At 38.2% G+C, this 25,375-nt stretch overlaps 1 protein-coding gene across 2 annotated transcripts in view; it reads left to right on the forward strand.

Moving 5' to 3' along the window:
• Positions 1-21,757, forward strand: part of LOC143877675 (uncharacterized) — a 44,637-nt gene extending 22,880 nt beyond the window's left edge. For both annotated transcript variants that reach the window (XM_077379861.1, XM_077379862.1), the window contains exons 3-8: positions 568-815; positions 4,276-4,431; positions 4,575-4,731; positions 12,990-13,129; positions 13,246-13,281; positions 20,661-21,757. In XM_077379861.1, coding sequence (XP_077235976.1) covers positions 568-815; positions 4,276-4,431; positions 4,575-4,731; positions 12,990-13,129; positions 13,246-13,281; positions 20,661-21,446 — 1,523 coding nt within the window. In that variant the 3' untranslated portion in view covers positions 21,447-21,757. The remainder of the gene's footprint in view (positions 1-567; positions 816-4,275; positions 4,432-4,574; positions 4,732-12,989; positions 13,130-13,245; positions 13,282-20,660) is intronic.
• Positions 21,758-25,375: the final 3,618 nt, after the last annotated feature.

The following is a 25,375-nucleotide window of genomic DNA, read 5'->3' on the forward strand; positions in this document are numbered from 1 at the left end:
CCACACGTGTGGGGGAGTGTTAAAGTAGAAAAGATAAATAACGCCTTTCTCCAACAGCTTAAGCTTTTGGAGAAGCTGGTAAGTTAACATACTGATTGTCCAGCAGCTTGCAGCAAGAAAAGATGTTCACATTATCTAATGCTAAAAATATCAGACTGTAGTCACTACAGCATCTAATGCCAGAAACAACGAAAAATTAAAGGAAAGGTGATGTGGTGAAAGGCTGAGTTTCCTAATCCCAAATGCAATGGAAGGTGCAGTAAGTAGAATACCGATACACAGATATGTGCAAATCCATTATCACCAAATCATTATCTTTTTTATTAGAAATATCACTTCTTGGAAAAGGCAAATGACAAAATGTAAACTTACGTGCTTAGTATATATTATCGATAGATAGATATATCTGCCAGTAGAATATTCAGAAGGCATCGGTTTTGACATGGCACTTCCATAATTCACTTGTCTTTTTTCTCCTTACATATGCTGATATGCCTGATATCACTGAAATAAACTATTATGAATCATTCTGCATGTTTATGTTTGTTTCTCTTAACTTGGCACCAGCATTATCACATTGGTGTATTTTTCACCGGAAGAAAGCCAAACAGGTCGTTGAAACATGGTATAAACTGTTCAATAGCTCCGAAAGGGAGCAACGCGTTCCTTTTTTATATTTGGCGAATGACATCTTACAGAACAGTAGGCGTAAAGGAAGTGAGTTTGTAAATGAGTTTTGGAAGGTCCTTCCTGGAGCTCTCAAGGATGTTTCTGAGAATGGTGATGACCATGGAAAGAATGTCGTCTTCAGACTGGTAACTTTTTCTGTCTTAAAAGAACTTTCATGGCATTTTCTATGCATACTTGTTAATTAAGACTTATCATTTGAAGGTAATCTGTATTTGGATTGCCTTTGTGCACTTATATATTGCCCTTTTAGTGAGTTTTCCTATGATTTTTTTTGAATGGTATATTATTTATGAATTTGGCCTGCTAATAGTTTTGAAGCGTTCATTTACTCTTTTAAAATTTCCAAATTTTGTTAAAAAAATTAAGCAAAAATTGTTTGGGAAGCTTTGTTAATTTGAATGTAGAACAAACTGCTGTATATTTGAATTTCTTTAAATACATCTTAATGGTGCAGAAGCTGGTGTGTGAATGAGAAAATCCTATCCTGATTAGGACTCCAAGGTTTGTGGATGTTGCTGCCTCAAAAGATAAAAGGAGAAATTTTCCAGCAGAAATAGCGCAGAGAAAGGAAGAATAAAACAAACCAGAGCAGCACAAAGTCTGTTCATGCAGCAAGAGGAAACACAACTCAACTCAACTCAACTCAGCAAGAGGAAACAAAAAAAAGCAGAAAATAAACCTTAATAAAAAAGGAAAAAAAAATGAAAAACCAAAAACTACTAGGGCCTCCTCTTGTAGTTGATAAAGTCTACCTTAACCATAATGAACACTTCCATCCAAGTTGATCCCAAAGATTGTGATTTATTGGTAATCTCCTCACTCAAAGACACAATGATTTAGAGATTCTTGGTCTAGTCTAGAGAGGCTTTTACAAGGATGATGTAAATATGCAGAGGGCTTACTAGTTGTCTGTTTGTAACGGTAGTTAGTGAGGATGGTTATGATCATTTTCAGGAATTTTTATTGTGTCTAGATTGGATTTTAGAGAAAAAGTTTAAGAGATTTCTTATTTTGTAGGTTACTGTAATCGTGGTTTTAAATTTCCCCGAAACCGATATGAAATGATCCAAATGTTTTCGTTTCCATCTGAACCGAAACACAGAAGAAACCCAAATGCACATCGGAGGCAAAATCCTAAGTGTATCAGCAGCATGGTTTGAAATTTTGGTTTCGGCATATATTTCGGACCTAGCCGAAACCAAAATTTCAGCCGAAATCCCGAAATTTCGGCCTAAATTCGGTAAAGATGCGAAATGTTGGTTTTTTGGGCCAAAGTTTCCTCTGAAACGACCGAAATTTCAGCTGAAATTTTGTAAAGGAATAAAAAATTAATATTTGTTTTGTTGAAATTTTGCCGAAATTCCCGAAATTTCAGAAATTTTGACCGAAATTTGGTTAGTTTCGGTAATCTCGGATTTCGGTCGTTTCGGTTTCGGTGTGACTGAAATCCTAAATTTTGGTCGAAATTTAAAACCATGATTAGCGGTATATTATATCAGTATAGAGGAAAGTGTTTCTAGTCGGTCGGCTAGAGAACCTTCTCTAGTCCGTCGGCCAAAAACACAGTGGGCCCACGTTGTTGGGATGATCCAAAGCATTCATTTGATGGGCCCTGACATAGATAGGGTGTGCCCAAAAAATCATCTCCATAGGATAATCCTAACCCTTCGATTTGTGCACGTTAAAAATGGACAGTGTAGGTTAAAACACAGTGGGCCCACGTTGTTTGGATGATCCAAAGCATTTATTTGATGGGCCCCGACATAGATAGGGTGTGCCCAAAAAATCATCTCCATAGGATCATCCTAAACCCATCGATTTGTGGATGTTAAAATGGACGTGTATAAACCTCCACAAATCTGTCCATTTTAACCTCCACAAATCAAAGGGTTAGGATGATGCAATGGAGCTAATTTTTAGGCACACCCCATCTATGTCAGGCCCCATCAAATGAATGCTTTGGATCATCCAAACAACGTGGACCCACTGTGTTTTTGGTCGGCGGACTAGAGAAGGTTCTCTAGCCGACCGACTAGAAACACTTTCCTCGTCAGTATATGTTACACAATTATAGTTATATAAGTTGCATTTGAAATGTTGTGTATGTATTGTTATTATTATTTAAATAGGTTAAAGTGTAACAAGATGAGTTTGGAAGAGTCGGATGGGAAATGGGACCATCGCCTCCTTTGCTCTTTTGGTGATCTTGTATTACGTATACACATTTATATGAATTACATATGAAATAAGATATGTACTGAATTATCAGACATGCACGGGCAGCACGGCAACACATCTCACTATGTATTTGATGTTGTTAAACCATTGTAGATGACTGCCTTGCTTATGTGATGATTTCTAAGTGTGTATTTGTGCTGATTCTAGCATTTCTTGAAGTTTCATATTAAAATTCTGTCATTTGCAAATTTTTCTATACGTCCCCATGATTTTAAAGGATTTGCACCTAAATTTTCACTCGAAACTGAAACTTTTTTGTTTTTGTGGCGACCAAGACCGAGACGAAAACTGAAATTTAAAACCTTGGTTGTAATTAAGCCTCTTTAGTTGCTGGCATTTGAGTTTAGTAAGCAGTTTTGGCTTGGGAAAAGTCGCCTAAAGTTAGTAGGGGATTATGGTTAAAAGCCTTTTATTTTGCTTTTTCTATATAAGATCATTTTTCTCATTTATATGACACTTCTTACTATTCACTTTATAGCCTTTTTTATTTATTTTATAGTGACGTACAAACAGCTCTACCAGGTGTTTTCTTGCTTCTTGTTTTACGTTTTGTATTGGTTTGATTTTTTTTTCATATCACCCACATTATTTGCTTTCCGAACAAGTTCTTGTTCCATGCGGCTTACGAAATTGGCTCCAAAATCCAGCATGGTTTAAATTCATTGCTAAACCTAGCAATCTGAGCGTTTATTGATTCAATGGTGGGAGGAAGAACTAGTGGTTCTACCTCCCAAGATGATTCTAATGCTTTCGCAAGAGATGTAAAATAGCAAGGAGCACGACAAGGCGAAGTTCTACAATCGGTGTTGGATATATTAATTCAAGGATTGGACCATATGGGAATGTTTGTTTGTGATGACATTGTCAGAAAGCAAAGAGCACCACAAAATCCCACCCAGATTGTGCTCTGCGCTTTGAGCCGATCTTAGTGTGAGTTAGAACGCACAACACCTTTGTTAAATTGATAGCCCAAATTATTGTTCTATATATCTACAGGTCACAGTTGCCCTTTCAAAACCAAGTGGAGTTGCAACTTTTTTGGATTTTTAGGATGCCGTTCAGTTGGCTGTAAAAAGTGATGCATTTGAATCGACTTGAGATTAAGCCCTATCATTTAGATCTCGATGATTCTAAAATTGCTTCCTTGTCGTTGTTTAGTTATGAATGTGAAAAGAAATTTGTCCAACAACAATACTGGTTACCCTCTCAAAGCTTTCTGCTTTCTGTATAATTTGGTTTCGGTAACTGTATAAAAGCATTGACAATGATAAATCAAAATTCTTAGCAGAATTACGAGCATAACATGTTTGAATAATTTCAGTTATTATATGGCACTAAATTCTTCAGGTAGATATATGGGACGAAAGAAAAGTCTTTGGGTCTCGTGGCCGGAGCCTTAAAGATGAAATGCTTGCTAAAGACCCTCCTCCTTTGTTGGAGAACAATGGAAAGAGTTCGCATTCCATCAAAATAGTGAGGAAGGATGCTCATTCAATAAGAGTAGTAAGAGTTTCTCCTTTCAAATTCATTTCATTATCTTCACTTACATGTAATGTTTTTGGACATACCAAATTCATTTGATTAATTTCAGTAATCGTGATGTTGAATGTCATTTTGGCCTTACCAAATGTTCATCATCAATTCAGAAATTGGCTGTTGGAGGTATGCCAGAAAAAATATTAACTGCATTTCAATCTGCACATGATGAACATCTGAAAGAAGACACTGCTTTAAACAAATTTAAGGCTTCTGTTCGTCGCGTGGGAAAGATGGAGAAAGTTGTTGATGATGCCTGTACTCATGGTAAGAGCATGCTTTTAGAACCTTGTTTGCTCTATACAAGATGAAGTGAAACTTGTAATGCTACTCTTACATTTGAAGTTGTTTTCAATAGGAAAATTCTTTTCACATCCTTAATTTGATATTTGCACTCCTATCTTGTCTTAAAGTTCTCATTGTTTGCTTGTTGTTACAATTTCCAAGAAGCTGCAAACGGCCAATCAAAAAAATTCTAATAAAGGGAGGGGTGTGAAGAGTGGAACAAGAGGGTTAGCGGTGACTGCAATTTATGCTGCATTTTCTTTTAGTCTGGTCTTCTTTTCCTGCTGGATTCTCTTGTTGGTTGTATATGCCACTAGCATGGGGTGTGGTTACATTGAGAAGATGGAATTGGAAATTTGTTCGGTAGAGGTGTCTGTCAGGTTATGTTAGGCTTAGGAAGAGAAACAATTCCATCCAAAGTAGAGGATAGGAGAGTGCACAACCTGGAAAGAAGGGTTACCTAGGATTCTTAATGGTTATTGACTCGGTACCATTATTGTACCAGGCTACTCAATCTTCTTCTTAAAACTGAGTTGGTGCTACCTTCTAGATAGCTTATTGGCAGGTCAAAGTATCTTATCATAATCTTGCTTGTGATGTTGCTTTGGAGAAAGTGAACTAATTACCATCTTCAAATCTCTCCTTTGCCATGATGGTTGTGAGTGTTTTCAAAATCTTCGAGGTTGAGGTTTCAAGGATTGGTGCAGGCAGGCCCATCTTAAAAAAAAAACTTACAATAAACCTCGTCAAGCTAATTTCTGCAGCTAGCCCTCATCATACCCTCGTTGCCATTGATCCAACAGTCTGATCTAGACCAAACTTTGGGGTTGGTTCCTACTTATTAACTGCTATCACCTATCCAAAACCATGAGTGATCCAGCGGCTAGATCTGAATCTGCAGATATCTGTCATATGCAACGGCTAGATCTGAATCTGCGATCAGACCAACTATTTCCCAAGAATTGCAGATTCTGTATTTCTGCCCAGATCGAAGATCTGACGATCTGATTGGCATCAAAATTGGATATGTTGATTTCTGTCATATTCTCTACATATCAAAAAATCGATACGATCCAACAGTTGGATTGAACCATACAACCTCTTTTCAGATCTGTTTTTAGAGGCACTGCAGAAAAGTAAACCTATCCAGATTTGAGATTGTGTTATCCGATCGCCACTAAATTGAGGTATCATCATTCTTAGGTGTTTTTCTACCATCTATCTAATATTCAAACCAATCCAATGGTTGGATCAACCCCGATTACCGTATATTACAGATCTGTCCAAATTTGCGACATCTATCATCGCATCTCACTTCTGCACTCCAATTCATTTTAATATCCTCCCCTGCATCAGTATGTTAACCATTCAAATCCCTTTCCTATGCAAAATGGTGATATTCATAATCCAGCTGATGCTACTAGATCTAGGTTTTAAGTTCTAATAAAGAATATGAATCCTCCATGGAGTTCTCCGTCCCTCAGTTCAGTTTTTTTTAAATTTTTGGAGAATTCACGTTGCATGCAGAAAATACAAGATGAGCAAATCTCTAGATCATTTTTCGATGGTAATCTGTTTAATTATTAAATATCTTCTTTAGGGAGATGGCACGATAAAGGATTTGTGGTCCTTTCTACGATGATTCCTAGTAGCAATGTGGGCATTAATGATTCAACTTCAAGGTGATGGTATTGGGATTTGCAAGCTTGATCTTTCTAAGGGGATATTTTCCTATTTTGAACTATTTATTGTGATCTATGCTGCATGGAGATGGCAGTGTTGTAATTAGACAATTGTATTGAGTCTGACATGGTGAACCCAAAATGTAGGATTCACGTATCCAACTTATATTTAAATTATTTAAATATACATTTTTTTATATAAAAGGTGACGGCCCTTTCTGTTTTTCGATAGAGGGTTTCTTCAGCATTTTTGGTCCATCTCGGCTTGCTTCTAGTAGTTATAGAATCCAAGAAGGTGGGGAGCGGAGGGTAGAGAGGTTTTCTATACACCTGTTCTATACGTTGAGAAGCAGAGGTAAGTGGATGTGGAGAGTGTCTGGGGAGATGTGGCTTTTTATCTGGTTGATGAGGCTCAGTTGGTGGCGCAAGGTAGGGTAAATAAAATGTTTGGGACCACTTTATTGGAAAGATGAGCAGGGGCGTTTTTTACCGCGTTTGAGATGAGGGATCATCAACCTAAAAACTTTTGCAGCTAAGGTGAAATCAAAAGGAAAAACATGATTCGAGTTGAATTAAATGTCAACTATGACGAGAATGCCTCGAATAGTGGGCTTCTAGAGGAAGGTCTAGAAGCAATAGTCGAGGGACAGAAGGGAGTGATCTTTAGATAGCAGTTTCCCAATGATCGTGATCCATTGGAACATAAAAGGATTGGCGTTTTGATGGTGTTCTTGGCATTGTATGGTTGTTCAAATGGCATTCTGCTGTATCACAAGGATTGGCACTCAGATGGCGTTTATATCATGTTTAGAGAAAATAGTCGCTCCCATAGTGCCAAGAGTTGATCTAGCATATCATCTAACTGAGTTATCAGAAAGATGTATTTCTCCGTGATCTTTTTAATTGCTCGTCTATCTATGCACATCCAGGATGAACCAATACTACTTGAGGATCAACAAGGATGGAACAACTTGGTAGGCTAGAGATCTAGCTGCAATCATGGGGTGTCAGCTGGATGCCCTTCCTTGTTCATATTTGGGCTTACCAGTTGGTAGAGGTAGACCTAAAAAGCAGTCATGGGATGCAATTGTGGAGAGAATACAGAAAAGGCTAGACTCGTGGAAAAGAAAGTTAGTGTCTCAAGGCGGAAGGTTAATTTTGATTAAGGCTGTTTTGGCAAACATCCCAATTTATCAATTGTCTTTATTTAGGTGCCCGATGAGTGTTGTCAGACGGATTGAGAAGATACAACAGAGTTTTCTTTGAGGGGGGCTCTAATGAAAGGACGGGAATACCTTTGGTGAAGTGGAAAAAAGTTTGTAAACCTTCTGTTTGGGGAGGTTTGGGAATTCGTATAATTAAAGAGACAAAATGGCTTTGTTGGGTAAGTGGCTGTGGAGATTTGGGGAAGAACGATCTCAATTGTGGGTAAAAGTTATAGAGGGTGAAGCCGGGCCTTTGGGAGTCAGAAAACCAGTCTGGTAAAAAAGGTTGTACTGTTTGGCGCGATATATTACTGATGTCTTATCGATTTAATTTGGGAACGAGGTTTAGGCTCTATTCTGGCAATTGCATTAGTTTCTGAGAGGATGCTTGGTGCTCAATAACTCCATTGAAATGTTTGTTTCCTTCACTATATGTAGTGGCAGATCGAAAAGATATTCTAGTTAAGGATTGCTACGAAAAGCACAGGAACAGTGTGGTTTGGGCCCCAAGTTTCAGAAGGTGCTTCTTCGACTAGGAAATTGATGAGGTATAGAGACTCTTTGAGGTGCTCTATGTGTGTTATGGTTCTGGGGTGGACAAAAGGATATGAATTTGGGATTCTAATGGTATTTTTTCTGTTAAATCTGAACCTACCATTGGAGCGAAGGTGTGGAAAATCCAAGCTCCCCTAGAGTGTTTTTTTTGCTTGGACGACTCTTAGAGGTCGGATCCAGACGGTTGATTTTCTTCACAATAGGGGGATGTTTTTGGTGCATCACTGTCCTTTTTGCATTGAAGCTGGGGAATCTATAGATCATATTTTCATCCATTGCAAGGTAGCCAGAGAGGTATGGAGTTGTATATTATCCCGCTTTGGTATGGCGTGGGTCTTTCCATCATCACTCAAAGAGCTTTTGGTAGAGTGGGAGGTTGGTCCATGGAAGAAAAGAGGAAAGGTGCTATGGAAGGTATGCCTCTTAGCTGTATTATGGGTTCTTTGGAAAGAAAGAAATTCCAGGGTGTTTGAGGGAATGTCAAAATCTCCTTACTTTTTTGTTCATAAAAGTTATTGCTATGGTTATTTCTTGGGTGGAGACTCTTCCCCTATTTCGTTTCACCTCTGCTTTTGATCTATGTGAGGGGTGGCGGGAGGTGTGTTATAGTATGGAAAGGAGAGATCCAATCGTTCAAGCTTGGGAAACTCCACCGGAAGGGTGGTTTAAACTTAATTTTGATGGCTCTAGTATGGGTAATCCTGGACCGGCTAGAATTGGGGGAGTTTTGAGGGGTTCTAGTAGTGAGACCATTTGGGCTTTCTCGGGTCCGATTGGTCAGGCAGATGCTAGTGAAGCGGGAGTAAGGACAGCTTACCATGACATAAAAAGTTTAAGTGGAGAGCTCCTGGATAAGACGATTGTAGAAGGCGACTCGATGAACGTTATCCGGTGGTTGAAAGGTGTCATTGTTCCCCCATGGTGCTTTGCTCCCCCTTTTGATGAAATACAAGACATTATTGGGGATTCCTCTATCTTATTCAAGCATATCCGGAGGTCGGCAAACAATGTGGCAGATGGTCTTGCTTGTCAAGGAGTGGGGCGGGCTAATGTGGAACTTTTTGATTTCGTCCCTCCATAAGTGTTCTTTTTTTTCTTATTGTTGTGTTCTTCTATTGTACTCTCGGAGTTCGACCATCTCGATCCTCTCCATTTTTAATTAAAATTCTACAATTCAAAAAAAGAAAGAAAAAAGGATGGAACAACACAGACTCAAATCTTTCTTTGATGAAGCCCCATCCTAACCGTTCACTCCTTGTCGACATAATTCATTATGCTCTTTTGGGCTGATTCAATAGCGAGGGTGATTTGGTAAGATCGTATTATGGACCAAATCAATTTTACGTTGTATCTCTATGTGTGTGTGTGTGTGTGTGTGTGTGTGTGTGTGTGTGTGTGAGAGAGAGAGAGAGAGAGAGAGAGAGAGAGAGAGAGAGAGAGAGCTCACCGAAACCGAAATTTCAGACGAAATCCAACGAAATCAAATAAAGTATTATTTTATATCGTATACAATTTCGGCTGAAATTACTGAAATTTCTGGAAAATATTAAATAATGATAAAATTCCAGATTCTTTGGTGAAATCCCTATTTAGGAAAATGAAATTTCGGTCGAAATTTTGAATTTCGATCGGAATAATGTAACGTTTCGGGTAATATCAATTTCGGTATTGCCCGAAATCCGAAATTTCGGTCTGAATTTCAGATTTCGGTCGAAATTTAAAACCTTGCTAAACCCTCGATTGAGAAACAGGTCTGCTGATCGATGGTTTTCACATGTTGATCGATGATGCATACAGTTTTGAGATGACAACAAGTACATCTCCGGGTTCTCTAATGGCTTCATCAAATTTATCCATTGAAAGCAGGGTGATACCACCAGTCACCACCATTCTTTGGTTTTGGTCCAACCTCTTTCAACTGGTTTATAATGAGTTTCAAGTCGGTTTTAGCAAAGGAATAGCTATTCCATTGACCACCATGAATCACACTTCAGTCATATTCCCACTTCACACCATACTGAATCTTGACCACAGTTTCCAATAGAAAGGAGACTAAACATCGTTTGAAAACAATTATCTGATCGCCTCTCTTGAACCAAGAGAGCTTGTATTGCTGATGATGCTTTTCAATTTCCATATATAATTTTGTGATAACTTCCTCCAAGACAACATTCTCTCAACTCCTGCTATTGATTACCAACGATAATACTTTTTCACCAGTCGTACTTTTCGTATTGAAGATGTTGGTGTGAAGCCAATCCTCTTTCGAATTCACTCGAAGTGTAAGAAGCGTCTTTCTTACATGAGTTTTTCTCCCACATGTGCATGTATGATTTCCTCATCCTCTAGTCATTTTACTCAAATATCAAAGATTGGATTAATCTTCTTTTCTAGGACTTATCTAACTCCTCAGGGGAAGTTGTTTTCCTGGTCGGCTAGTGTTCTTGGGACACGCTACGACTCGATGTTCGGATTCAGCACACTTGAAAGTTGAAACACTTCGGTTTGGGCATGGGATTGGACCTTTGTTGTCCTTGTAATGCGGTTTTTCTTATAGATGTTAAAGGAACTCGTTGTACACTAGTTGAAGGACATGATTTAGTGAAATATCTTGGAACTATTGTCTTAGCCTACCAATAAATCGAACAACCACTTTATCCATTCAATTGGGTCAACTCACTACGAGAAAGGTAGAATTCTTTTGCGTGGGCATCCTTGGTTCTAGATCCTTGTATGAGATTTTGAAACCTTTGAAGCACCATACACATGATTGTCTGGCAATATCTTGGAACTATTGTCTTAGCCTACCAATATATCGAAGAACCACTTTATTCATTCAACTGGGTGAACTCACTACGATAAAGGTCGAATTCTTTTGCGTGGGCATCCTTGGATCTATATCCTTGTATGAGATTTTGAAACCTTTGAAGCACCATACACATATAATTGTATGGCAAGAACTCTCCTCTCATCTTCTTCTTCATGGATTCCCCAACGGTAATCTTGGATGTTTCTTTTCTAACACATGTGAGTTTCAATTGATGCCACCATGGTGAAGCTCTACCTCTCAATCATGTAGCGACAAGAGGAACTCATGTGCTTGGGAATTTCTTTGAATTCCAACACGTCTTCTACAACGGTCAACCAATTCATAAACTCCTTTGCTGATAATGCTCTGGAAAATTTGTGATTGTTAGTCTTAATCTGATTTCCCGTCGGTGATTTTCAGAATTGACTCAAAATCGAATCCACAGTCACGATCTTGTCGTTGAGACACTACCTCATGGAATGGGTTTTCCATATTTTCATTCACCTCGTTCTCACTATCCGAAGGTAAGTGACGCTGGCACGATAATCGTTGCATAAGGGATTCAACCTGATGACGTTATACAACCACTTCCCCTCTCCATCCTTTGTCGGCTGCTTCTTGCACTGATGCCTTTTGTGGGTGCCATGATTGATCTCCACAAAAGGAACCCTTGCTCTGATACCAATCTGATGCGTTGTGGTTGATGAACCCTAAAATTGGATCTAGAAATCCGACTTGCAACTTATAAATCAAAGATGGACACAAGAACTCAAAAAAGAAAAAGAAGTGTTCTTTCTGTACTTTTATTCAAAGGAGTATTCGGCAAAACTGACTTAAAACCATATTTGCATTTACATAGAAGCACTTACATGCTGCCAAACCTTAAACTAACATGAATTTATCCCAAAAAAGAAAGAAAAACACAACTTAACTGCATTTTCCGTTGCTATCCCATCAAATTATTGATCGATGGGCAAATCTCTTGATCGATAACTAGGTCCCTCGATCAATGGATTGGCTCATTGATCAAGTTGCTTCATTCTTAAATAGTCACACCATACACCTAGTGCAAAGTCTAGTTAGACACCTTGACATGAGACAACCTATGTTGTGTGAGAAGCAATCTTTAAATTGCTAGTTCTTAAAAAGATCCAAATCTGACTTCTTCATGAGCTTTCTCCTCAATGATACACCTTCAATAATCGTAACCTCATTCACCTTAGCTTCAAGTTCTGTCTCAACATACATCAGATGGCATAATTTGGTTTCATCTTTATAGGTGCTTGAAATTTCAAGACTTTGGCCTGCTTATTTGTGAAACTTAAATTGTCTCATGCTTAAATTTGAATTGTGTAGGTTATATGACCGAATCCCAATTTCTTTTGGTCGTGATATTTGTCTCTACATTATGTGCCAGTGTAAAATTCTCAATGTATTTCTTCATTAAACATGTCCGGACTCTCCAAAAGCCATAAATCATTGTAAATTTTTAGTTCCTTGCATCTGATGTGAGGCAATTCAAAGCTCAATGTCAGAATTCAGCTTGTCGGCATAAGCTGCCTCATTAGGTTGGCTTGTCGTTTCAACTCTCAGTCAGTCTATATCAATAAAAAAGGATCCTGCCAAAAAAAAAAACAATAAAAAGGAGAATCTCAGCGTGTACTTTTCCAATCAGTGTAGGCTTATTGGCATCAAACTGAGTTAACCATCAAAGAAAAATTGGGGTCTTTGCTTGCTCAACTTGGGGCAGAATGAACTACCAATCCTACCTATGAAAGTTATAGATGTGGGATTTGTAATCCCGAGTCTCAAGTTGACAACTTGCCTAAATCACTGAATTTTGAACCTCCAGAGTGTACAATCCCAACTTATATGTTGACTTTAGATGTCCATTTCCATTTTCACTAGATCTTTGACACTCTTTTGTAGTTTGACACAATTCACTGTCCAATGAATGTGACTTTATTTTGTGATCTTTACTTTGTTTAGGGAATCAGCAAGGACCGACGTTGGTTAATGAACTCCAAGAGGAGGAAAACAATCTTAAGCAATGCATTGGGCAACTTGAAAATGTTGAAGCAACTAGGGTGGCCTTGGTTTCTCAGCTAAAAGAAGCGCTTCAAGAGCAGGTTTAAATTTAGACTAATTTTGCATGCACCATCTTCCAAATTTACGTCACACCAACTATTTTCATGCCATTTAAGATTTGCAAAATCAAGTCTCTTACTGAAATATAATTTTTCAGGAATCAAAGCTGGAGCTTATTCGGACACAATTGCAAGTAAGTATCAGGATTTTGTTCTTTCTATTCATTCTATGGATAAGGTAATGCCATTTAAGTACCATGTGTTGACAGGTTATACTTCTACCTCCATTATGAGAATGACCTTAATTTTCGACTAGCAGTTGCTGCATAGCAACATGAACGGACAAATCTTTCTCTGTACACTCTCAATCATCAAATTCTAGCCCTGACATAAAATACTTCATATTTCTTAGTAGGTTACGAAGTTTCTTTTGACTGTTCATCACTTTATTCTCAAGTCTCTTTTAAAGATTTTAGTGCTTTGAGTTGGTACATATAATGCAAAGTATGGATTTGGTTGTGCTTTTCACCAATTCGGGCAGGATTATATGTAAGCCACTTGATGTGGACCATCCTTCACCTAACTGGGAAGTTGGGGCCCATCAAGAGGGTTAAACATATTTTATTTATTCTTAAGTGTTATTTGAGTCTTTTTAAGTTACAAAAGTGTACTTTATTCTCTTTGTTATAAAATCACTTATGTGAATACGTCATAAAAGTGGGCCCCATCAAGTATTAAAATTTTAAGTGATTTAGAGTCTCTGTCTCAAGTAAATAAGAGTCCATGGTATTAAAGAGCTACAATGTCTAGTGTTCTTCCCTTTTGGTCCTACTTCAATTTGGTGTACCAGACCTACAATATCTAGTTTTCTTCCCTTTTGGTCATGTATCAAATGATATCCGAGTATAGGTTTCTCCTGTAACAACTCGAATCAGAAGGGCTTACATGTGGAAATTCACTGATAGCCAAAAGTATGAGTGACTCCTTCAGCTAATAGAGTAATTGGACGTTATTGAGATTCACTTGAGGGAAGAGTAAGATATAAGTGACTCCTTAAGCTAATAAAGTAATTGGAAGTCATTGAGATTCACTTGAGGGAAGGAAGAAACTCTTCTAAACAAGGGATGGCTAATTTAAAGAAAAAAGAAGGATTACAAGTGCACTTGTACTCAAGGGAACGTAGCAACTGAAGAGCTTGGGGATTTCAATGGGCAAAGAGATGATGATGAGTCATGGGATGATATGGATCCTTTGTTTGCTTATCTGGTGAGGTCAATACCAAGGTTTTAAATTTCAGTTTCGGAGGTAATTTCGGGGTGAACCGAAACCAAAATTTTACCCGAAATCCCGAAATTTCTGCTGAAATTCGGTAAAGGCTCACGAAATGTCCTTTTTTTTAGCCAAAATCCGAAATTTTGGTAATTTCGGCTGAAGTTTGGTAAAGGAATAAAAAATTAATATTTTAGCAAAAATTTCGCCGAAAATTTCCAAATTTCAGAAATTTCGGTTTCGTTCCTCACCGAAATCCAAAATTTCGGATTTCGGCCGAAATTTAAAACCTTGGTCAATACTAACCCCACCAAAGGAGGAGGCCAAGGAGGGTTGGCTTCATGCTGCTATTTTCCACACTGTTCAGGAGTGGGGGATAAGTTTTGCAAGCTTATTATTGATGGGGGCTGCAACATAAACCTGCAATCACAAGCTACGGTTGATCACTCAGCCACATTCACATCCATACAGGATTGTTTTGGTGGACATTACTACTCTCCCTGTAACTCAACATACTCCAATTACTGTTTTCTATGGTAGTTACAAAGATTCAATCTGGTGTGATACAATACCCTTGTATGTTATATTCTTCTTGGACGTCCTTGGATGTATGACTAGGGATCAAAAGGCACTAAAGGCTTACCAGTGGAGGTCTAAAGGATCGAGTTCCAGAAAGGTCGTGCACGTTTGGCATGGAGATGAAGACGAAGGAACATTTTATTGAAGTAGGGATGCCGTTATCAAATTAAGGGGGAGCATTACAGTAATTTTGGGATGTCCTATCAAATTTACTAAATATAATAAATTTGTATTTACTAAAAATAATAAGTTTTGAGTCTGGTTTTACTTTTTTTTGAAATGGCAATATATTAAAAAGGAACCGAGATGGTCCACAAAGAGAAATACAAGGAGAGGAAAAGAAAAAACAATAAAAATAGTAAATACAAGGAGAGTCTGGTTTTACTTAAAATAGTAAATGCGAGTTACTAAAAATAGTAAGCTTTAATTAGGAGTTTTAATTTGAGTTCAGTTGTTAGTTTAGTCATAATAGGATTAGGAGTCCAAGTTTTTTTTAGAAGTAGGAGGTTTCTCTCGTCAATAAATTTAAAGGCCATTGGCCTCTTGAGATACAATAGATTGAATAGAAGACTGAAGATTTTTACCCCGAGCATCGGTGTTACCTTGCTTAGGAGAAGACCCTAAAGAGTAAGTGTGCTCCCTCCTCTCCTCTGTCTCTTTGCTTCTTTCTTTTTTTTTCTCTCTCTCTCTAACCTGCTACCTGCAAATCTGAAACCTGCAACCTGAACCTGTCAACCTTTACCCTGCTGCTCCTATTTCCTTGCAACCCATGACTGCTTCTTCCTGCTAACTAGCACCAATTCCTTTTCCCTATTGCATATCAACCTTGCAACCGCCCATAATAAATCCCAAACCTGCTGAACAGTTTTGCCCATCCAGATTTGAATTTTGATCAGTCCAGATCCAAAATCAGTGCCCAAAATCAGCACTAGTTCCTGCTACAGTCACATAAACCAGTCCTTACCTATAGTCCACAGACCTATAGCTCCACAAACCACCCTTCAATACAGATACTTTTGATTGTTTCAGTCTGAAACAGTCCTTAAAACCCGCCGTTCAGTCCCAGGGATTCTAATTAACTTCCTGAACAGTGCCTAACTGTTTAACCCTCACATAAACTCCTTTCCTGGGTCTGTCTAGAATCTCAAACCTGCTCTTAATCATCCTGCAGAACCTGTTACAGCCTACTTTCAACCTATACCGGTCCCTCTTACACCCATTAGCAGTCCAAAAACCTTATTTACAGATTTTAATAAATTCCTTTCATAAATTATAATCATCTGAAGTCCACTTTAAACCTATTAAGAACCCCTTCTCAGTTGGTTGTCCTATGTCAGTATCATTGTGAGAAATTCAATACCTACTATTTCATATTCTTGGAGAAATGAATTGTTCTAAGGAATGTCAGCTAAAGACCTCGAGTCATAGAAAGAACAAATTAGAATTAATGGACCACAGGGAAAATCTTGCACATGAACATCATGACTGTATGAAAAGAAAGGATGCCTATCTGAAGATATAAAAATGTGCAGGTGTATCTTGCAAAAAAAGCTTACAGAAATCTGCTTTCTTCGGCTACTACTATTCAGTCTTGTCTGGAATGATTGAACTGTAAAGAGCTTGACTTCAAGCTACATAGAAAAAGTGGCAATCGCTATTCAAAGTTGAATCGCTAATACCTGACTCGCTTATATTATTTACGTATAATGAAGGAGATAATAACTATTCATAGAAGCATAGTTTCCGGGTCGGGAAATGGATGCTGGAAGCGGAGAGTGAAATGCTACTACTATTCAATCTTGTTTGGAATGATTGAACTGTAAAGAGCTTGACTTCAAGCTGCATACAAAAAGCGGCAATTGCTATTCAAAGTTGAATCCGCTAATACCTGACTCGCTTATATTATTTACGTATAACGAAGGAGACAATAACTATTCAATTTGCTTGGAAAGGAGTTGCTAGAAGCATAGTTGCCGGGTCGGGAAATGGATGCTTGAAGCGGAATGTGAAACGGAAACATGAAATTCGTGAAAAAAATTATAGGGGAAGCGAGAAACGGGAAATGATAGACAAACGCATGGGAAATGTTTGGGAAATGCGAGGGGAACATACACGAAACCTAAGGGATTTTGGCTTATTAAGATCACAAAGTATCAAACTAAAGCACATTTGTGCCATTTGGATAAATGGATTTTACAGGCTAAAACCTCATTATTAGCTTAGAAATCCAAGTTTAGGTCTAAAATCTAGGTTTAGCTTGCAAAATCCAGGATTTTACAATCGTGAATATAAAATCCATGTATCCAAAACAGCCTCATGGAGCACTGGATTCTAGGAACAACCCCCTCTAGTGTATTTGTCACTTCTGTTTTACACTGGAGGGGACTGTCTCGTGTAAACAATGGGGCAAATATATCATTGCCCTTTATAAAGTAGAAAACATTTCAATTTAAAAAATTCTAGAAATCTTGTTTCCAAGAGAAAGAAATGCGTTTCCGCTTTCTTGGAAATGCGTTTCCCAAAAACGGAAACACGTTTCCCCAACGTATCCCCCGCGTTTCCTCCTCGTTTCCCAAGCGTTTCCCCACGTTTCCTCTACATTTCCCCCATGTTTCCCAAGCGTTTCACCCATTTTTCAAAACGTTTCGTTTCCGTTTCGGAAACATGTTTCTGTGGAACACGTTTCCCGCCTTCACCATGTGTTTCCAGTAACCATGGTTTTAAATTTCGACTGAAATCCGAAATCAATTTCGGATTTCGGTAAGCCCGAAATGGGCAATACCCGAAACGTTATAGGTTTTCGGCTGAAATTTAAGGAAAGTCAACCCAAAAATCTCGATTTTTTTAATTAAATAATTTTTTTTTCTGAAATTTCGACCGAAATTACCGATATTTCAGCCAAAATTTTGTGTTAAATAAAATATTATTTTTAATGGTTTCGTTGGATTTCAGCCGAATTTTGAAATTTCGATTTCAGTTTCGGACTGAAACGCATTCTGAAACCAATATTTGAAACCATGCAGGTAACTATGGCTAGAAGGAAGTTGCGAAAAACTTCAGATGGCGGCAAAAGATGCTAGTGATCTACAAGTTGCCAAAATTAAAATGGAAACACAAGGTGAAGAACTTGGCAATTACAGCAAGAGAAACAAATACGGATTGATATGGAGAAAGCTTTAACACAACAAAATGTAGGCTTCAATCTGCTTTACTTGAGATGCAGTTTCGGTTCTAGGAAATTAAAGCATTGCTGATAAATATACGAGAGCTTGCAAAAAGGAGGGCAGAACAGGTCTGAGATACCATTCATATCGTGCACAAAACGTGTCTAAGGAATTGCCAATATTACTGTATGTGAAGTTAGAAGAGCAATTTTTGAATCTCTACTACAAGATCGAGAACGACAAAGATGAATCCAATACTACTATAGAGACAGATGAGTGAACTTTTTGTCTACTATCACTCTCGAAACTTAAAATACATTGAAGGCGCTTCTAATGATAAAATTAAATCTACTAGAAGAAACGAATGCCAAAAGCATCTTGTTGGATGGAAGTATCATGTTAGGTGGAAAGGACAACAACCATTGTATACTCCTACGAAGATCACAACTAAAGAGTTTGGCGTGTTAACCCCGATTCCCATACTCGACGGAGTTGAATATTTTTTTTAACTAGGGGAGAATGATGGTGAACATCCTTCACTAAGTAAGACGAAAATTTTAAGTTATCAAGTGTCCATGTCTCAATTAAATAATAGCCCATGTTATTAAATTGTTACAATATCTAGTTTTCTTCCCTTTTGATATTGCATCAATTTGGTATTAGAGCTAAAATATCTAGTTTTCTTCGCTATTGTTATTTTGAGTTTATTTGATATGCTTAGTCAATTAAAGAATCCAAGTTTTAGGCTACAAAAATTCCCAGTTAGTCTTAGTCCAAGGTTCTATTAATGTAAGGCCTTTGGCCCATTTTTGTGCATATTATGATGAATAAGATTGCAGGTTTGCATCCCTTGCTAGCTCTTAGAGTGTGATGCTTCAACCCTAGATGCGACTTGTAGGAACCCTAGAGTGATTCTAGTCTTGTTTCTTCCTCATTTCTTCTTTAATTTATTTCCTTGACTTTCTGTTCTTGAATCCTGTTTTCTGAGATGTGTTTGCTGTTCAAGAAGTTAGCTTCTCATCACCACCAACCAGCTGTTCACCATCCGGACTTTTCCCACTCTTTTCCCAAACTGTTTTCCTTATTTTTGCACAGCCAGCAGCCACCCTTTATCTCTTTTTAATGCTGTTCTTGATCTGTTCACAGATTCAATAAGCAGTTCTAAAACCTTCTCTCATTCCTAAGTACCTACCCACACTCCCTGAGGTCCCTACTCCCTACCAACAACCATAAACCAAAAATTGCTATTCGGCTATTCCTTCAAGCACCCAGCAGTCCCTTAACATTGAAGAAACAACCCATAATACATCAGTCCCCTTTCTCAAGAACAGTCCAAATTATATTTATAATTGCTATCCTTGGACCAATTTCCTTAAATCCTATTCCTCACCTACGGAACACTTTACTTCTCTACTGGTTCAAGAATCGTAAACCAGTCCCTCTTTTCTTTGTCATAACCCAAGACCAGTCTGTTCACATATTCAATAGTCCTAATTCAGACCTCCAGTTCCTATCTGTCCGACCTATTCCCATCCCATAGATCGCCTTAGACTTGATTTCTTTTTTCCCATTGACCATCACAATCAATCCTTTTGGACTGTCGCTGGGATCCGTTTACTGCAGTCCCATTCCACAGTCACAACAGTCCTGTTTAAATGCTCCCTACTTTCCACCTAATCCAGTCATATGGTCCTTCTAGCTCTCATAACACCCTTGCTTCTTACTGTATTGCCTGCCAACCCTCTCTCTTTCTCTCCAATTTCCTAAGCCTCTGTAAGCCGATTATATATTCCTTGAATCTGTACTGCTTTTCTAGACCTCTAAACCTTAGCCTTTACTCTTATCATCGCTGCTGTAATTAAATTCAGCGAACTTGAGATTCCTCTGGAAACACCATTATAGCATGCCATTTTCTTGAGGAGATGCTACTTTCTTCTCAGAATGTTTAGGGGCCAAACTCCTCTCAGAAACAGCACTCAATGACTATAAAGCAGGCACGGTCCATATGTAATCATGACAAGAGACCCAAATGATTAAGACTCGCAAACACTATTCTTAGCTGCATTTGAGGGATCCTATTTATTTTTTAAATAACTATTTACCAGCAACTAAAATCATATATTATCGTCATTCTGCTGAGCCCCTTGTCAAGTATTTGGGAGTAGGATCCTATTTCTTTTTTAAACAGAAACCAAAATAAACTTGTCGTGAGTTTACAACAATTGATGGGTCATATTAAGCCAACACCTTTTCCAATTTTCAGATCATCGCTAGTCACAATGAGATGATGGTCCTACTACTAAACCTACTATGTTATGATTTCTGGTTATTTTTAATTGGTGCTGATTAACTAAATTTTATCCACTGAGAATCTTCTTCCTGTCTGGTAAGAGATTGTATCCATCATATGATCATTGCTTTCCAATTGGTTTTGCTTTGATTTTCGGCTCGACTTCGTGCAACTGTGGCCGTGTGCTTTTTCTACTAATAAGTCTATCTAAATTAAATTACAGTTTGTTTTAGGTCTCCACTATCTGAACAATCATTTACATCTATGACAGGTTGCTCATGCTCAGATCGAGCAAGCAAGCAACATGAGGCAAAAACTAACCTCAACGTCAACAGCCCTAACATCAGAAACACCAACTCAAGCCGAACCCAACCCATCTCCAATCCAAATGTTCAGCATCCCTCAACCTCCTCTCCCCCAACCCATAACTTCTTTCGCAAATTCAAAATCAGTAACAGATGAACAAAATAAGAAAGCAGCTGCAGCCGTAGCCGCCAAGCTGGCCGCCTCAACATCCTCAGCTCAAGTCCTATCCTCTATTCTCTCATCTCTGGCTGCCGAGGAAGCCGCATCTAAAAACGGAAGCTTCTCAACCACTTTACCCATCTTCCCATCGGAGAAACGACCCAAACTCGAAAAACCATTGCCAGTTTCCGACATGGGCAATTCTTACTTCGCCCATGTGCAAAACCAACAACTGGCCTCTCTTCCTTCAGCCTCGAATATGCAACCCATGTCCCAAAACAACCAGCCACAGCCACCATTTCCACCACCTCCACCACCTCTCCCACCACCACCAGTGCCAGTGCAACAGTATGTACAATCTAGCGGAATGATGGTGCCCGTGGTGCCATTTAGCTATGGGGGCAATGGCTTACCCCCTCCACCTCCTCTCCCAACTCATGTTTTGATGGGTTTAGCAAGACCTGCTCCTCAGCCACAACAGCAGCCACAACCACAGCAGCATCAAGTTTCAACCGGCTATTACCAGTCCCCAGGGATCGGATTCTATGCGCAGAACCATCAGCCGCCGACTCCGCCGGTACCTCGCCAGTGAACTCTTCCTTCAGATACCTTCAGCCAGCAATGTGTCTTTTATCAGGCCCTGCTTTGCCCGTCTGTAAATTAATTTAATTCTTGTTTTTTCTTTTATCTTTTGTAACTTATCCGTTTCCCTTTTTTGGATTAGTTAGCTATGGTTAAGGAAGCAGAACCAGGCCTGTGGGTATGAAAACTCAACCCAAAAGGGCGTGGTTTTAATAGTAAGACAGTCTTTATACTTAGTTAAATGCGGGATGGGTTAACTTCTATGTAGATCTTCCATTATAGAACTATCTTCATCGTTGAGAAATCTGCGGTTTCATATTGTCTCGTAGTACGCATGTAACGTGTGATTTTGTAATTGGGCAGTTGGGGCACACCTATTTGGATGATCTGAACCATTTTTTTGGTGGTCCTTGACATGGATAGGCCATTCCCCAAAAATCCTCTCCACGGGATGACCCAACCCTCGGATATATTTGGTGTAAAATGCATGGCTCAGAAAGCTAAAAAAGATAGGCTAGGAACCTGCACAAATCGGAGGGTTAGGATCATACCACAAAGATTAATGGGGTTAGATTGTCCAAATCAGTGGGCACTACTGTACGTTTTTGCGCTTAAATACACGCCTTCGTATCTTATAAAATCTTCTAAAAGCTTCAGCTTGAGGGTCACTGCATTGGATAGTTTAACCCCATCTGTTGCTTCTCTATGTTAACCTGCACAAATCTTTTTGTATAGCCTCTACAAGGTGGAGCCACCAAGATGAAGGGTTCAGATGACGTTGATGTTAAGTCGGATGGCCTGAATGAAGCCTCATCATCGCTTCACTATGTTAATCCCTCTCGTAGTATTCATTGTCCTCAAGTTTTAAAGACCGAGCCGCGGTACAATTTCTGTATGATCATGGGATTTGCTTGGTAATTCTGCAGAAAGCCATTTCTAGGCCCACTTTTGCCATAGAGAACAGGCACCCAGGCTCACTTTTTAGCAGATTTTGTCTTATACGTGGCTGTTCTCTTATGCAAAAGTTAGCTGCAAAATGGCTTTCTGCGAAATTGCTTAGCAAATAAATGAGTGATTTGTTGGATCATCAAATAATGTAGACCCTACTATATTTCAGATCTCATGCACGTGCTCACGTGTACCAGATCACAATCCCTCGTACGGAAAATTAAAAGAAGTGTTTAATATGGTGTTACTTTCCCTTAAACAAATCTTTATCTACTAATGACAGTGGAATATGTATAAGCCAAGAATATGTGGTTGCGTTTTCTTATAAAAAAACAGAGGAGAAAAATAGCTATTCTATGACTCCAAAAATTAAGAAGGGTGATGATAGCCGCAGTGCCTTGTTTTGATACTTGCCACTCCTCTCTTTCCAATTGGATGTAGATAACTTGTTGAGGATTGGACCAGTCCACAGGAAAAGTGCAAAAGAAAGAAGTGCCAATATCAAAACATTGAGAGTGTAGATATCATCTACATATGAAAAAAGAAAATATTATCACACTTTTGTGTGACTGTTATGATTACATGCCTCTCTCATTTCCTACCATCAATTACAAAAGCTAAAACCAAAAGGAAAAATCCATACACCCAATTCCTACTACTCAGTCCAAGATAAAAACTTAAAAAAAATCACTACAAAATTAAAGAAAGAGACTATTATCATGCTCTTTCAGTCTTTCTTGTTAACACCCCTTTTGTGATCAGCTCCTTCCTTTCAATTTGAAGCAAGGAGAAAGAAAATCCATAATGAGAAGAACATAAAGCTGGCAAAGTTACTTGTTCTGCGTAGGATTTGGTACACTTGGTGGCACATTTCGTAAGCTCGCTTCTATCGCTTTTTTGGGTTCTTTCATTTCTGAATGTTGATTCTTGAGGCTTGCAGGAATTGAAACCACAGACACTAATAATCTCCTTGGGTGGTTTCTTTCTCTTATACTCTTTCTTTCATGGGGAAGAGATGATAGAGAACATATGAGAAAGTGAATGAGAAATAATGCAAAGAGAGCAACCAAAGCTTTGGAACAGATTTTCATGGTGTTTGGGTGAAAAGAGAGTGATGGAGATGGTTAAAAGGATGAGGTGTTGTTCATTTATATGAGATCGTTGGGAGCTCATTCTAAGTGAGATATGAATAATATATGCATGGTCGTACGCGGCTTACTTTTTTGACTAGATGGTTTATGTTCTATTATTAAAACATAGGCTGTCTTTAGTACATTGTTCAGTGGAAATATTACAATCATGTCACCACCTTGAAGAAAGGTTGGAAAAAGAAAGAAAAAACTGGAAGAAAATTATAGAAGAAATCAAAATGATTCTCTTAAGAGATTAGTTTATTATTAGAAATTAAAAACACTACCAGTCTACAACAGATCCACTTAAAGGTGGTCTGAAGATGGTTTCGGGCTACGGGTGCAACTTGGGTTCGGTAGGGTCGGGGTTTTTTTCTTTGGTTTGGGGGGGGTGGCAAAAAATGAATTATATTGGACCCAAAACTCTGAATCAAAGTATAGGTGAAGACACAACATTTTGTATCCATAATTCGAAGCTTTGGTGTACATACAGTGAGATATGGCAACATGCTGGTAAGATGGCTATATCGTAGTTCTTAACAAAATAAAGTCTTAGAGGGTAGGCTTGTTCATATTTACATTTTTTTATTACCATAATTAAAAAGTGAAATTGAAAGAAAATGATAACTTAATCTCCCCTTTTTTCTAGTATGTTGGAACTTGGAAGCAGCTGATCATGTGAATTTCATTTGACTAATCTATTTCTCTTACCTTGTTTCAATCCTGTGGTATTAAATTATAGGACTAAATGTGACCAGGCACCAGATATAAAATTCGCCCTCTAAAGTTAGCTGAGCCAGCCATCTTTCCATTGCATTATAATCACAAATCAACACCTACGTAAATGCTTTCCTACCACCAAAAAAATATCAGAATGACTTTAAAAAAGCTAACTGCTAATTCCAAGAACATATATAAAAAATTCAGCATATCATGTGCCTCATAAAATCACATATATCCAATGTTGAAAGTAGCATTCTTCTATACATCTACCACCTTTCTTCAATCTAAATTTGGCAGGATTATGCTAATTTGCATACATTGGATTCTCATTTGACTGTTGAAATGTGATTTTTCCAACGTAGCGCTGCTCGTTATTCCAAGATTCAAATATTGGTTTGAATATAAAACATGGGTTTCAGCAACTTGAAAGCTTTTTTATAAGAAACCCACTTGCCCAAACCCATCAGCCATCACTAGAAAGAAATATTGAAAGGAAATTTCCCTAAAATACTGGGTTCTCCTCTGTTTGTTCTGTAACTTAGTGTGACTAATGAGTTTATCTTTATTTGTTTTTGTAGACTTGGGGTTTGCTATTTGTTTACATTAATCTCCCACTACCTTTCTGTGAACTAAGGGATGGATCCCAAGGAAAACAAATTTACAACATCTGATCATTGCATTTACCTGCTGGAAAGTTGTTCTTGAATGAAGATTGTGGATTATCATTTTGGAGTTTTTCATGGTAGTAAGATTCAACTCACATGGGGATGGGGGATTCTTTATTTTGTTTATTATGTTTCTGTATGATTGATTTGCAAAAACACCAATGAGAAAACACATGTAAACACAAATCATAATGGTCTTTACATCTGTCATTGAGAGAATCCTCAGCCGCATCTTTTTCGCAGATTGAGCTAGATTTGTCAGATAGAAGATCTGTAATACTGGTATGGACACTTTGCTTCAGATTTGATTTTCTTAGTTATTATTCCGTGCTATGTCTCTTAGTTTCTTCAGTTGTACTCATGTTGGGCTACCGAGTACTGATATGAATAAAACAGTTCCAGATTTTCCTAGCTTGAAAAATACCAGAGTAAATAGATGTGTATTACTATTACCGTATTACCTACTTGTAAGA

This window comes from Tasmannia lanceolata, unplaced genomic scaffold (genome assembly GCF_043159265.1).
Source record: "Tasmannia lanceolata isolate RefF3 unplaced genomic scaffold, GAP_Taslan_0.1 ptg000005l, whole genome shotgun sequence".
NCBI lineage: Eukaryota > Viridiplantae > Streptophyta > Magnoliopsida > Canellales > Winteraceae > Tasmannia > Tasmannia lanceolata.